The sequence below is a fragment of the Andrena cerasifolii genome, chromosome 7, assembly GCF_050908995.1.
Source record: "Andrena cerasifolii isolate SP2316 chromosome 7, iyAndCera1_principal, whole genome shotgun sequence".
NCBI lineage: Eukaryota > Metazoa > Arthropoda > Insecta > Hymenoptera > Andrenidae > Andrena > Andrena cerasifolii.
Genome location: NC_135124.1, coordinates 14548361 through 14562754, shown reverse-complemented (window position 1 = coordinate 14562754; position 14394 = coordinate 14548361). Strand labels below are relative to the sequence as shown.

Here is a 14394-nt window from a genome sequence, read left to right as displayed (position 1 = left end):
CGGAGGCCATCAAACTGCACGCGCCGGTTCCATTCATCGAGAAACTCCAATCTAACGTCCACGAATCTCTGGCACGCGTTGCGAAAGTGTCCATTCGCCGTGAATCGTTGTTCCAGGCGCGTAGTTTCTAGATATGGTTTTCACTGTTCTACTTTCTTTTCGGGCAGGACTTAAGCCACGCGAGGCAAACTCACCGGAAATCCCGTCGGCATTTCCGATCTGGAGGAGCTTTACCAATATTTGCGATACTATCGACCGTGTGTTGCCGCATTACCATTACCGGGAAGATCTACGAGCTACACCCGCTAAGCCAACAACAGCGGTTTTCGGTCTCCTCGCGGCCGTTTAAATACGGTTTTCCCCAAAGATGGTCACTGACACCTGGCCTTAAAGCAAAAGGAACATCTACCTGTTATCGTTCGTTACACAAAGCAGATAATAACGGGCCATTGTCTGTCGCGATGTGTGCTCTTTTAGTGCCCGACGGCCGTTAGTTACATCGGCCCGGGCTGTATAATGGCTATTGCCAGCCGGGTCGCATAAATACAGGAGTGGCCATAAACGCGCGGGATATGGCCGTAAAGGCATTTGTAAGCGATAGCCTTAATCCTTACGCCCTCAATGACAAAACGAATTATATAATTTTACGTAATTGTTCGTCGCCGGTGGACGTCGCCTCTATTTCTCGTCCGCGGAGATTCCGCGACGCTTACGGATGATCCTCTGAAATTTCCGAACAAAACTGATGATTAATGCTTTGCGAAACATTAATCGATAGAAAAAACTGGGAAACTGTAATTAGGCGTACCTTAAGATAAACGAATATTTTGTTTCGGCGAGGATACACCGCCCGTGTCCTTGATCGCAAGGCCGCGAGCAAATTCTTTTTCGTTAGAGCGGGTGTGCGGGCACCAATGTCCAAGCTATCTGGGGAAAACCTGATTGAGATAAGCTCAGGAAATGTATTATCTTTGCATCGTTTACGAGAACCAATTTACTTGTAGATATACCATACATTATCAGCAAGTTTGTCGTTGCACCTTGAGTTACACACTATTTAACCGTTGGACCTGCATATCTTAGTCCGGTACGCTTAAAAAGGTGCCCACTTGCATAGCCTAATCGCGATGGTGCCATTCTAGCTCGACTTGAACGATGCAGGACATATTTCGGGATGTCACCGAAGAAATTTCGGTCTATAAAAATCGGGTACCCGTTGCTTCCACTTAATTGCTTCTTCTCTTTCTATCCGGCGATGGACACACTGAGGATAATTTGACTGAGCGGGATGTGGGAAAGTACCATGACTCAAATGTGGCGCGAAATGGTACCATCCTCCTGGTACGTTTTCCTCGCGATAGCCTCGATACATAAAATTTCCTGCCTCTGAAATATGTGTCGATACGGGAGCTTCTTTGCTCAGAAAGAAGCCCGATTGTGAACGAGAGATACAGTACAGAAATAGCTGTAACGATAAGTATACATTGGACAAGGAAATAACAGGAAACTTTGGGGATGATGTAAGTAGAGAAGTACGCACCGACGAGTACACGAAAAGCATATAGTTGTTTATAGAGCCATCGATAATGTTGAAGAGGAAAGTGAAATTAGAGGAAAACCAGCCTGCAATAAGATCGATACCGTGGGACCGAAACGATTTCGAACAATGAGGATTCTCTAAATCTGAATCAATGATCGTATCGCGTATGAGAGACTCAATCAATTACTTTTCGAAGTGTCTGCTTACCTGTTACACGGAAGCACCTCCGCGAGCGCGGCAAACAGCATGCTGGACGGCGTACTGATTTTATCGATGTTAAACGAGTTGTTTGTGTCGTCCTCGATTAGAAGGAAGAACTATAAAGCGGTATCACTTTGTCTACGGAGATAATGGATCGACCGCGCGGATTCTATCGCAGGCAGAGAAGCAATTCTTTCGTATCGCCGGGCGTTCTGCAGCGCGCGCAGACTAGCTTCGAACGTTTATAATCGACGGCGCACTGGCGAGAGGAATTTAAGTTCATCCGGGAAATTCCAAATGAAATCAAGTATGCATATGCGGGCTGGTGAATTTTTTTTAAACGGAATTATTGATAAGAGCCGATCCTCGGCGACATTACAGGGTGGGTCCTAGTGAACGCAGACTTGAAAGAATGCAGGAAAAAATTGAAAGATATATTTGATTTTTACTTTAATAAAATCTAAGAGGAACCTGTTACGTCCTGTTGTGTTCGAGTATACCTTGTCGTATAAGAGGCTCGCACACAGCTCTTGGCAACAAGTGGTACGTATTTTTTTTTAGCAGAATAACTTGCCCATCTTCAAGCTCCAGCTTTCCAAAATCCTTTACACATTTTACCTGAAATGAAAGGACTTAAGTGACATCGTCAGGAACAAGGATGATCTCCATGCTCATTTACCTCTACGTAAGGAGCTTTGGGAGGCAACATATTGAGGGTTAAATTGAATCCCTGATCTTCCCCTAATGACCTCATGTAAGTAGCTAAAGATTTGTTATATGACTGGAACCACTGAACTTCTGCATTTAGCAGGTTGGAATTTACTTCTGGTGGTAGAATACTTCCCAGTTCCCATCGCAAGTCTCTTAACATTCTCATTCTGTTATATATGTATGCCAAGACACACCTCTTGTTCCTGTTTAAAGCTACGTGCCTCAGCTGAATAGACGGCAATAGTGCCATGTTGTCGTCATTTCGAATGGCATTGCTGAAATAAATATCAACAGTTGACTGTGCCTCAGTTTCACAACTACGACTTATAGCTGCATACAAACCTATCCAACATATTTGCATCATAGAGGGAATGCATTTCCTCCAGAACTTCCTTAACTGCTACCTCCTATGAATGAGACATAATTTGTTAAATAGGTGCATAAGCTTTTTCTCCTAACACAATATCAAGTAACCTACATTGAAAGGCTGTAAAGCACTGCATAGATCTAACTCTGTTATAAGCTTGACAGCTTTCCTTCCATACATTCTTTTAAGTAATTTAAAACTACAGTATACAAAGTACAATCACTCTTGTGTCTATTTACGAAACACGTTCCTTTCGCGATTGATACGAAATGTACTAAAATATCCTTGTGCTACTCGAATTTCACAAGATTACGAGCAGAAGGAAACAAGTAGAAGTAGAAGAATGAGAAATGTTTTAAAATCACTTGTTGATACACAAAGTAAACAAACTGTTCGTAGTCGACAGTAGCGACATCTACAGAATCTTTCCTTCTAGCGACATCTTACTTGCACCCGAGCGTTGTACAGTGTTGTGGTTGAAGCGGGTAAAGAGATTCACGCTTAGGTTATCCGTTTAATCATGCTTGCCGCCTGAATACACAACAAGCAAGTTTCATTGTAAAAATGTCGATGATTCTTAGAAACGTTGCCACAAGACTACAGACATGCTCGTACCAGGCGCTAAGGTACTGCACGGCAGTCGTGAATGAACAGACAAGTAGCGAAGAAGTCGCACCAATTATTTCTAAGAGAAGTTACGCGGACGAGAAGTTCTTTTACCAAAAGCCGCGGGAAGTATGGCTAGAAAACCTAGACACAGTTGAAAGCAAGAAGGTAGGGCTCGTGACCCTGCATCCTGACGTTTACGGAGCATCCCCACGGATAGATATTATTCATCAGAATGTTCGGTGGCAACAGTTGTACCGTTTTGTGGTAATTTCTGTCCCTTGTTAACTACGTCCAGGGATTGTCAACTTCAAGAATCATAAGGCACAAAAATTAACATTTCATTTCAGTCCTACGCACATACGAAAACCCGTGCGGAAGTGAGGGGCGGTGGCAAAAAGCCTTGGGCGCAGAAGGGTCTAGGGCGTGCGCGTCATGGAAGTATACGGTCACCGCTATGGAGGGGAGGCGGTATCGCGCATGGTCCCAGATCGCCTACTCCTCATTTCTACATGCTTCCCTTCTATACCCGGGTCGCAGGCCTTACATCTGCGCTGTCTATAAAACTTGCACAGGATGATCTATATATTATTACCGACTTGGAGCTCCCATCATCAGATCCTGCTTATATGGAAGAATTAATCGAAGCCAGATATTGGGGTCCCTCTGTACTTTTTGTCGATACCGATGATATTATGCCCTTGAACATAACAAAGGCTACAGACCTGATGAAGCACGTAAATTTAATGCCTGCGTATGGTAAGTTCTGAGCTAAAAGATTCCAATGTTACTGTGCCTAAATCATATTTATTTTTCACGTGTTTTCTAGGTCTAAATGTATATAGTATGTTAAAGCATAATACTTTAGTTCTAACCGAAAGAGCCGCACGTTTGATCGAAGAGAAGATATTGTATCAGTTACATAGACCAGATAACACGTTATTGTCACAGAAATTTAAACTTAATCAGTAGTAAAGGCAATAAAAGGAGGAATTAAATCAGTTTCCCTCTGTCAATTTGTATTTATTTTCAACCACAGTAAATAATTTCCCTACCTTATATGATCCGATGGAACACCACCACCACCAAAATCATTTTCCTTATCAGTATTTATTCCTAATAAAAAATTGAATTCCTAGTATAATAGGCGTCATTTCTTCTTTAATATAGGCATGCTAGCCGACTTTCTAGGCAGAGGCTGAAAGTGAAAACATTGCGAGTTACAGAGAAAATATAAGTACCGATTATGAGTCCTATCTCTACAAAGTTCTTACCATGGGACGAGGATCCCCACCTAACATTTTCTCGCGGACAGCCCACCTTAGACTCGCGTGTTTAGCTTCTCCAGGGAAGGACATTTGTTTCCATTCCTGCTGGTATTTCTGATAAAGCGTGACTGGGTCAGATCTGTTAACGCTTAACGCTCTCTGAGTTTCAGGTTGCAATCTCCATGGTCTAATAACTGCAAATACCAATATAAACTAAAGCTATTGGTTCTTATTACAATATTGTAGAATATGTGGGATTAGGGTGGCTCTTGTTTTCGACTTTTGAATTTTCTTCGGGGCACCCTCCAGAATAGTTCCAAATAAGTAAAAACTATTGTTTAAATATATAAGGAGGGGGGCATATACCGAAATATGCGAAAAAGATAAAAAAAAATTTCTTATTTTCCGTGTTTGATATAGCATGAATGTTTCCTGAAAATTTGGGACCGAATTTTTAAAATCTTGAAAATAAATTTTTACCAAGAGTAAATAAGAGCCACCCTAATGTGGGATATATTGAAACCTTACACGACTTAGTTCCAGACTGAGAGTTTCTCGTGGACGATGTACTCTTCGTCTGACCACTTCCAATACGATCTGACCCATGCTCCAAAATATTCGGAGCACTCATAGGCCGGACAGGTTGAGAGACCGTCGGCTTTTCCTGCTGCATTATCTTATTACCGTCTGGTCTGGGCTTCTCCTTCTTTGTCATATAAGACTCTTGCTTTGGACATTCGACGTATCTGTCTCTACTCTTAAACCGATCTTTAATAGTTTCATCATCGCAGGGCACGCCGATAGATCTAACAGTAGAACGATCAGATGCTTTCTTAGGCATTGATTTTAAGATATCTGATTTTTGGCTTGCACCTATGCGACTTCCATCGGAATTAGTAGATTCCTTGTTCTCCCTGTCGCTCGATACACACTTTACTTTTACCCTGACAAGGGAATGGTCGGTGTAAGAGTTAGAGGAGTCAGTGGACACTGTGTTCTCAGTGTAACAAAACTCTCTTCTCTGCTCTTTGAGAACTTCTTTGATCACATTTTGCTGCTTCTCTATTATTCTCCTCCTGATTTCTTCTTTCCTCTGCTGCTTCTCGCGATCTTTCACTTTCCTGTACAACTTCAAATCTGATCGCAGAAAAAGAATTTAAGTTAGAATGGGTACGCAAAAGCGGTTAAAAAGAAAGACGTGGATTGTGAACGGCATCACCTTTCATAAAACCTTTCAGCTGTTGAGCCGTAATTCCAACGAAGCCCAAGGAATTGAGGAGAGCGAGAACCTCTCTCGGATCGTCATTCATTGTTAACGCGATAGCAGTGATTTACAACAATACGAGGCAGCGACAACAAATTCCACCGCTTGTTTTCGTTCGCAACATTTAAATGACAAGGACGTTGAAGTCAGTTGCACACCGGCAACCATGAGTTATATAGTCATATAGGTGGTCGCAGGATCCGTCATATGTTTCGTTTAAGAAGAAGTTAATACGAGACACTAAATCCTTTTTCTATTTTGAATAATTCATTCGCGTTATTAGTGGCTCGAAGTTTGTGCATAGAAATTTACACCGCGAGTTTTAACTTCTATTATAATGTTTAGAATTTTGAATGAAGAACACAACAGCCAAATGAGTTTCACTCTATAAAACGGATGCGCGCAGGTCGAACCCGCAATTGAAATTTAACGGGAGCATTGACGCCATCTGTTGGCCACAGCGTGAACCAAGAAGACCGTCTGTGAGAATTTAAAGAATTGCGGAAGGTATTAAAATCGATGATGAAAGTGGAATAACATTTTGCTCGATAAAATCTTACGTAACTACAGGATTGGCAAAAGCATTATTTGCAATTTTTACGAAAATTAAATGCCCTCCTAAATATTTCCTCAGTGCGCGACCCTATTTTCTCATTACGGGAATCTTCGACATGTAAATGTTTATTCAGGGAGCGATGCGACTCGGTGGCTGCGCAGAATCTTTCGCCTGCGCTTGATTTAAGTTTAACGAAGCATGTTTAATTGTGCATCAGTCTGAAAACAGAGGTTCGTGGAAAATGTCGCCGACGCACACGGTTTTCCTGCTCGCCGCTGCAATATCAAATCCTTTCGCAGGTAAAGCTGCTCTTACTATTTCCCGCGAGAATTGGTCTCGCTGCATAACACTTAGGACAAAGCACTCCCTCACTCTCGCTTTAATGGAGCAATTTAAATTTCTTTCATCCCGAATAAATTGTTCTAGAACTCTAGAGGACCTAACGATAGTGTCGCACTACACTCCCTTGAGTTATCTTCTTGTTTTTACGTTCGCAAGATCACCTTCAATTCCTTTGCTCGAGACTAACAGTAAGAACGTTTCCCAGTCATTCACGCTTCAAAGATCGACGCATTGGACATCCCGCTCGTAGTGCGTAATGGTACCGGGCCGATCGATCTATCCTGCATTTACAACGTCCGGCCAGAGGAGAACGGCCTCGTGATAAAATGGTACCACAACATGGACCAGATATACCAATGGATACCGCCAAGTAATTTTAGCCGCGATCGAATTTTTTAAAGGGGCTGTATCGTTGCGACATGACCTGTTTCCATTTTATTCGTAACTCTAGTGCCGCCCCAAGACGTGGGCGCGATAAACGGATTCGCCGAATACCCCGAGCAAAACTTGAAGCACCCCAACTCGCGGTCCATCATTCACTTGACAGTGGTCACCGTGGAGATGAGCGGGGAGTATACGTGCACGATCAGCACCTTTCAGGAAGAGGACCTGCGAAGGACAAGAATGATCGTTTACGGTAATATCTAGGTAGACAACAGAGACGTACAGTTGCGAATCTCGGTGTTGCCTTAGCAGAACCCGAAACCGACGCGAGGATCCACGTCTCTCCCTTCAACGAGACGCACTTGAACCTGACGTGCGAGGTGAGCGGAGCACACCCGCGACCGGTGTTAAAATTCTATGTCGAGGGATTCGAGGTGGACAGTTACTACGGCGGGGCCGAGAATAAGGAATGGCACAAGAGACATCCTTTCGGGAGGCGCAGCGCGCTTGTCAGGAACGCTATGGAGCCGATGCTACTCGACTGCGAGATTTCTATTCCGTACACGGATTACAAGCGCAGAGAGAGGATCGTCTACTATCCCAGTTCGCATGCTTTTCAATTACATTCTTAAAGTGGAAATCCACGATGGGACAAAAATATCGTGTCTCGCGTGAAACTTTTATCTCACGAGACAATTATTTCATTACTTTTATTTTTAAACAAGTTTCGCGATATATTTTCAAAAATCTCATCGCTCGCGACTATTTACATTTAGTTGCTGCTGAGATCTCATCGTGGATTCGCACCTTTGTAATCGAAGGGTCGGGTGCAATAAGGGGACTAGCGCTCGAAAATGGGAAAAATTATTGTCCAAACGCTAAGAAGGATTGGAAAATTAAATGTTGTTAAACTGTATTTTAAAAAATATAGTGATGTAAAGCTCGTCACGACACACATTCTATTTAAAGTTTATTTAACCAATCATTAAATACTATTCGAGCTAAAAATTATAAACAAAAATTTTTCATCCCCCAAAGTCAATATTTGTTTGTTTGTTTATATTGTTTTTCCTGCGTTTTGAACAGGATGGCGTTCCAAGCTTATTGCTTATATTGCCCAACGAAGTATAGTCACATCTTTTCCCTCCTCTTTTTCCTTCGGGTCCCAATTGCAAGCGGCGCACTGCGAGAAAGGTCCCATCTAAATCCCGTGCGGCACCAACAGTCAACGCGAGACTGCTAATCGCAAGTAGCCCATTATACGCGGCTGCTGATGATGGCGCGCGAGATTTATATATATCGGCATATCTTCTACAATTATTTATTAATCAGTGTGAAAATTTGTGAAAATCTGGCTTGTATATTAAGTAAAAAATTTGTCGCTGCAAGTTACATGTACCTCAAAATTGCCTCGATACTTTTTACTTGCAAACGTTGAAAAATATGGGTTATATCCAGTATTAATTTTAAATGAAATATAATTACATTTTTCAACATAAGGGTTTTGTGCATACATTTGACGGCTTCGCTAGAGTTTTCTGAAAGTATGTTTTAAGTTTTATAACCATCCATTAATATTTACTCAAGTTATCGCAATTTATGTTTAAAGAAATAATGATTTTGGACGATGAAAAATTTTTTGTTTATAATTTTTAGCTCGAATAGTAATGATTGGATAAACAAACTGCAAATAGAAAAAATGTGTGTCGCGATGAGCTTTACAACACTATATTTTTTAAAATTCAGTTTAACAACATTTAATTTTCATTTTTTTTTTAGCGTTTGGACAATAATTTTTCCCAGTTTCAAGCGCTAGTCCCCTTATTGCATCTGACCCTTGAATTGTACACGCGTGCCCGTGTATGCGATTGATTCTCCCTTCCGTACATTTCAGCTCAGTCGCTATTGCAAACGAGTGCTACAACTGGAAGACATCAAAGTGCAACCCTCAACACCCAAGTGGTCATCGGCGTCTTGTGCATATTAACGTTATTCTCGATATACTAACACGCAATTGGTGCCCGTTCTACGCTTCTTCCGTTTAAATCTGACCTGTTTATTGTAAGATCCCTCGTCGTTTTCATTCAGTAATAGAATGGACTTTGTTCACCATTCTCCGTAGGCGACTAATTATAAGGCCCGTCTAATAATAGCAGCGTTTCGATTCATAAGTTCTAAATACCAAATCGAAGCTGAAAATGCGATTGCGTGTGCGTTAAGGATGAAGGAGGCGATAGGAGCTGGTGGGGCGCTAGATGCTGAGGTGGAGGTCCTCGGCAGGATTATCATTTGGTCTTCAACGCTCATCCGCGGAGGGTTGGTGAGTTCATCCCCTTAACGTTGCTGCTGCACTTCTCGTTACGCATATCGCACGGGACACAAGTTCTATCGCGCGAGTCTCGTTACGCTATTAGACTTCTTTTATTCTCCTAACGACCGAAAGTAACGCATATCCTCCAGAAAAGAAGGTCTTCTTTGTTCAAGGCAATTATCCTACACGGACACTTGTTGCACTCGACGCTAGATCGCCAGACATGAAGATGAACTGCACTTGTCTGATACTGTTTCTTGTAGGTGAGTGATGTACTGCATTTTTTAAATTAAAATTCCGGTGTCCTTTCGGCGATTCAGCTTGATCTTCATATTTCTGCACGAAGCTTTGAAAAGAACTTGTATGTAGCAGCTTGAATGACAGTCATAGTCAATGTTTCATAATATTTGAAGAAATAAAAAACAATGGAATACATCAAAGGATTCTGTAGTAGAGGAAATCCTCAGCCCAGTCTGTAATCTCTTCCTTAAGGAGATAATCCCATCAAACAGAGTACTCCTCGTAGCAGTCGCTACGGTATTGCTAAATTTATCGTCGATCTTCTCGTTAATTAATACAGAAGCGAGCTAAAAGAAACTGCGATTAAATTTAATCCTATAAATTCTATTATCCTCGATAAGATTTTTTACCGCTGAATTCCTCCGAAAAATACGTATTTACACTCTACTTCGCATCTCCTCCGCCGGAAGATTCGAAAAGTTGAAGAAAGTTTGATCGAGTTATGCATTACCTCGCGCGTCCCATGTAAATGCGTCAACTTGTAATTACTTGCTTAACATTCATTACTGAACCTCACGGGGGTGTCGATATGCCATCCATAAATGCATCTCTTCCCTTTATGTCTTGGAAAAACTGAGCGAGAACTCTGTGTTACAGTGTCCGCGCTGTGGACTTTCGGGGAGGCATTGTCCTGCGACCAATGCGGCAGAGAGTGTGCCGATATTTGCGGCACCAGACAGTTTCGAGCCTGCTGCTTCAACAATATGAAGAAGAGGCAGTTCGAGGGCGGATTTAAATCATGGATGAGGCCACGTCCGCATGTGGTACGCTCGCACCGGTACATACCAGGATATCCAATAAGCATCTGACGCAAGTGGTGAACGCACAGGATCCATCTTACAAAGTTGCGCGACATTTATCAAACTCCTACGTCGACGGGCTTCGCTATGTGTACTCGGGGATGATTTACAATTTGTAGTTCTAGTTACACGACGAGTTTCATTTTTGCGAATAGCGTTTAACATGCTACACGTTTGCTCGAAGTTACAGTGATTAAATACATAGAACATTTTCAAACCAAGCTGAAACTGTTATTGTCGTTGTCTTCTCAATGCGTTTAAGCGATAGCAGAGAAATACGCGAGGAAATAAAATACTTTTCATAACAAATATAAAATTATTATTACATTCTTGCTTTCTTATTTGGCTTCTACATGCAGTCGGTGTTATGAAAGTTTTACTGTAGACATACAGCAGGTCCAAGTGGATCTGTATTTAGGCGATCCAACGTTGTATACGTTTAACCGCTCGTTCGAGCGAAATTAATTGCTCTGTTTCATCGGAAATCGCGTCCAGCTTGTTCAGTAGTCTTTTACTTTTATTCCTGATCATGTTCCATTGTAATTTATCCAAACCAGGGCACGACTCTTTATTCAGAAGCGCTACCAAGTCTGACTTCCTTTTAACATTGTCAAATGTTAATAGTTTCTTTCTGGATAACTTTCCTGCTTTCTCCACAATATTTTTATCTCGTTTCACGCTCACACCTTCATCTTCTATTTCTATGACCTCTTTATGTTTCTCATCTATAGTAATTACTGGTACTGTTTTACAATTGTCAGTAAATGTATGGCTTTTATCTTTAGTACGTCGCAAATTGAAACTACACCGATCTATAATTTCTATAAAGAAAAGAGACTAGTTTGTTATTCCTATATATATTTGCTGCAAAGTCAAATATTTAGCGATTGATGTTTGTACCTCCTGTATCATTAATAGAAGCAATATTTTTGCCTTTGTTCTCTGGTATCGCATCAGAAGGAACACTTCTTTTCTGCGGATATGGTGCTGGATTCTCCGAACTTTCGTCAGAATCATATCCATGAGGAATGATCAATTTAAACATTGTACTTTGCAACCCATGACTACTAGGAACACTGTACAAATATATATTATTTAACTATGAAGATTTTATACGATAGACCCTACTGTATTTGCTTTTGTTATACATGCCTTGGTGTAGGTTCATGTATCCATGGCAGCGACAGCCATGTATGTAAATTACTAGGAAGTTCGTAGCCTTCGGGAAGCCAGCCTAATCCCGAGGCTTTGAAGAATTTTAAGTACTCGTATAATCGATTATACCATGTGCATGCCATTTTAATCAGATGCCTCGATAAGATCCTACATAGAAATATGCCTCTAAGTTGCAGATATAATTGACGAATTATCACTGTATAGAGAAATAGGAAACCACGTACCATATTCTACTAACAACGGCATACGCGATAATAGTAGTGCCCCAGGCATGACCCAAAGTTATTCTACTCCTAAGGAAATGCGCGGAATGCCTCGACACTTCCTCCACGCGCGAGACGAGCTTCGCGAAGCCTTGAGTTCTAACCAAGACATATTCTACCATTTGCTTAGTCGGCAGTTCAATATATTTTCCTTCCACCTCGACAAAACCTTTCAGATTTTCATATTCTTTGTCAAGAGATAACAATAGGTAATTGAGTAATGCCTTATTCACTTTCGACATGGTCTTAACACCTTTATCATTCCGAAATTTACTTTTCATGCGATAGATTAGCCTACTTAAAATTGCCGCTTCTTTGTGCAACAAATTTTGGGAACGTAAATCCTGTATAACTTTTTCTAGGAACGACAGTAACGCTGTGGCATCTGGCAGTAGTGAGAAACATATAAACATTATTTACAAATTTGTCGTGAAACATGATAAACCGTACTTTAGAATGTCTACGCTCAAAGTTATTATAAAAACTGATTCGCGCCTCGTCACGTATTTACATGATCTGCAAAGCTAGGTTAGAACGGAGCTTACCAAGTTTTTCACGTTCGACGTAACAAGTTGCATTTGGCGGTCGTTCCAAATGCACCTGATTCCATATAGCTTCCATACTGATCGTATATTTCAGACGCGTTTACGTACTTAACTTTTAATCCTGTTTCAACTATATGCGTCAAAACATAACCATATTTTTCTATATGCTAAGTAACACTCATCGGTACTTTACAAGTCTCACTTTTTATTCAATAGCGACACGCGCGTTGCATTCCATACTTTGGAATTATTTTGGATTTGTTTGAAATTATACGTAATACGGATTTATACGAATGTGTCACGTGCTTGTTCGCACGTGTACGAGATTAAAGTTCAGGGGCAGGGTAGACTACCAAATCCGGAGGATCGGTTGGTTTAACAGCGACAACTCGAGCCAATATTGGAGAACTTGGCGGAGGGCAAAGGGGCACTAATTTTTGTACTCCAAAATACCTGAATCCTCCCTGTATAACTGGATGATAGGTTAGATTTGTCCACGGGCCGTAACCCTTGGGCACATTCACCGGTTGCCTAAATCTGTGGCATAAAATTCAACTACTTCAGTGAACGAACATCAAACTCTATATTCTACCATCATGCCGCAAACGTGCATGAAACTCTTACTTGACCGCCTTTATCGGTTGAATCTTAGGGCAATACGGTTGGCACGTTTTGTGTCGTTCGCTACTAAATAAGGGCCCCATGCATGTCGTTATCGTGCAACTGGACCTGTCCACGTGGCCTCGTGCTCGCGGGCAGAGGGTGCAAAGTTGTCTGTCCCATGTGTCCGGGTGATTCATGATGCTTATGAAATATATACCCCTGATTTTGCAGAAGTATCGAAATAAAGTATTATAAAAAAGTTATCCTAAAAAATTGAACGTTGCGAGAATAATAGCAACGTCTTATAAGTACAGAATGCAGGTACACAAATGATGGGAGACTGCCGAGGAGTTTACGAGGGGGCATGCTCAATTTATTTCACTTTTACAGCGGGTTGTTAAAATTCTGACAGAATTACGAGCAGCGGGAGGTCGCCTGGGAATTGGGGTGCTAAGCAGGTAAAGGGGTCAACAGACAGGTGGCAAACAAGGGTAGTAGCACCTGATGGTCCCGGTATAGAAAAGTCCTCCGGTAGTGATAGGCGTCCTTTGGACAGGTCCAAAGTCGCAAGGAGCAGGCACCGGCTGAGGCAGGGATGCGAAGGTTATACAGGGATAACCCAGGCAAGGAGGGCGTGGGGGGCAGAGTAAAGTGCAGGGTTGAGGGGAGCAGGGTATTCGCGGGGGACAGGGCGGGCATGGCATGCAGGATTGAGGCCGAGGGCAGCATGGCGCGGGCGGACAACATATTATGCTCGACTCTGGAGGACACGAGGTGCATATCGGTGGACACTGCGGCTCCATTGGAGGGCAACAACCGCAACTAAAACAACCACTCGTCCAGCAAAGTGTTACGCACACAGGCTCAAGGATAATTGTACCTTTCAATAATTTTCTTTAGATCCGATTTACCGTAATTCCGTACACACCCAACCTTCACCGACATTCTATAGTTTCGTCGATGGAATTATGTACACATTTACCAATTTTGATGGGATTTCCAAATGAAGAAGACGGTACCTGAATGAAGTATAGCGTTAAAATAATAGAATGGTGTTCCGATAAATAACCGAATATAGGCAAGTTCAATTGACACTCTAGGAAAGACCTCTCCGCGTCGTACGCGCCTGCTATCAACGATAATTAGGTATCAACGTG

The 14394-nt window shown here is 41.9% G+C and overlaps 6 protein-coding genes across 7 annotated transcripts; 3 read left to right on the top strand and 3 right to left on the bottom strand.

Annotated features, from left to right (window-relative positions):
- Positions 1–2154: 2154 nt before the first annotated feature.
- Positions 2155–3180, bottom strand: LOC143371388 (DNA replication complex GINS protein PSF1). Its single transcript, XM_076816514.1, has 4 exons — positions 2931–3180; positions 2795–2859; positions 2421–2727; positions 2155–2359 (listed from the first exon to the last, which is right to left on the bottom strand). The coding sequence occupies exons 1-4, from the start codon at positions 2997–2999 to the stop codon at positions 2216–2218; spliced, it is 585 nt and encodes a 194-aa protein (XP_076672629.1). The 5' UTR covers positions 3000–3180; the 3' UTR covers positions 2155–2215.
- A 203-nt stretch (positions 3181–3383) lies between these two features.
- Positions 3384–4441, top strand: Mrpl4 (mitochondrial ribosomal protein L4). The gene is made up of 3 exons (XM_076816509.1): positions 3384–3692; positions 3776–4184; positions 4255–4441. The coding sequence occupies exons 1-3, from the start codon at positions 3384–3386 to the stop codon at positions 4395–4397; spliced, it is 861 nt and encodes a 286-aa protein (XP_076672624.1). The 3' UTR covers positions 4398–4441.
- Positions 4428–6332, bottom strand: LOC143371384 (uncharacterized). The gene is made up of 4 exons (XM_076816508.1): positions 5913–6332; positions 5222–5830; positions 4700–4887; positions 4428–4623 (listed from the first exon to the last, which is right to left on the bottom strand). Exons 1-4 carry the CDS (start codon positions 6001–6003, stop codon positions 4576–4578), a joined length of 936 nt encoding a protein of 311 aa, XP_076672623.1. The 5' UTR covers positions 6004–6332; the 3' UTR covers positions 4428–4575.
- Positions 6333–6639: 307 nt separating this feature from the next.
- On the top strand, positions 6640–9270 carry LOC143371386 (uncharacterized). The gene is made up of 5 exons (XM_076816511.1): positions 6640–6812; positions 7061–7225; positions 7307–7492; positions 7552–7842; positions 9134–9270. Exons 1-5 carry the CDS (start codon positions 6755–6757, stop codon positions 9244–9246), a joined length of 813 nt encoding a protein of 270 aa, XP_076672626.1. The 5' UTR covers positions 6640–6754; the 3' UTR covers positions 9247–9270.
- Positions 9271–9420: 150 nt separating this feature from the next.
- LOC143371391 (trissin-like) lies at positions 9421–10867 on the top strand. 2 transcript variants are annotated; one of them, XM_076816516.1, is made up of 3 exons: positions 9421–9559; positions 9724–9813; positions 10448–10867. In XM_076816516.1, exons 2-3 carry the CDS (start codon positions 9774–9776, stop codon positions 10657–10659), a joined length of 252 nt encoding a protein of 83 aa, XP_076672631.1. In that variant the 5' UTR covers positions 9421–9559; positions 9724–9773; the 3' UTR covers positions 10660–10867. The 2 variants fall into 2 exon arrangements, with proteins under 2 accessions (XP_076672631.1, XP_076672632.1); XM_076816517.1 differs by having other exon boundaries at positions 9433–9559; positions 9700–9813.
- Positions 10868–10952: 85 nt separating this feature from the next.
- On the bottom strand, positions 10953–12959 carry LOC143371380 (nucleolus and neural progenitor protein). Its single transcript, XM_076816502.1, has 5 exons — positions 12635–12959; positions 12051–12474; positions 11803–11973; positions 11551–11726; positions 10953–11471 (listed from the first exon to the last, which is right to left on the bottom strand). Exons 1-5 carry the CDS (start codon positions 12708–12710, stop codon positions 11065–11067), a joined length of 1254 nt encoding a protein of 417 aa, XP_076672617.1. The 5' UTR covers positions 12711–12959; the 3' UTR covers positions 10953–11064.
- Between the last annotated feature and the right edge of the window lie 1435 nt (positions 12960–14394).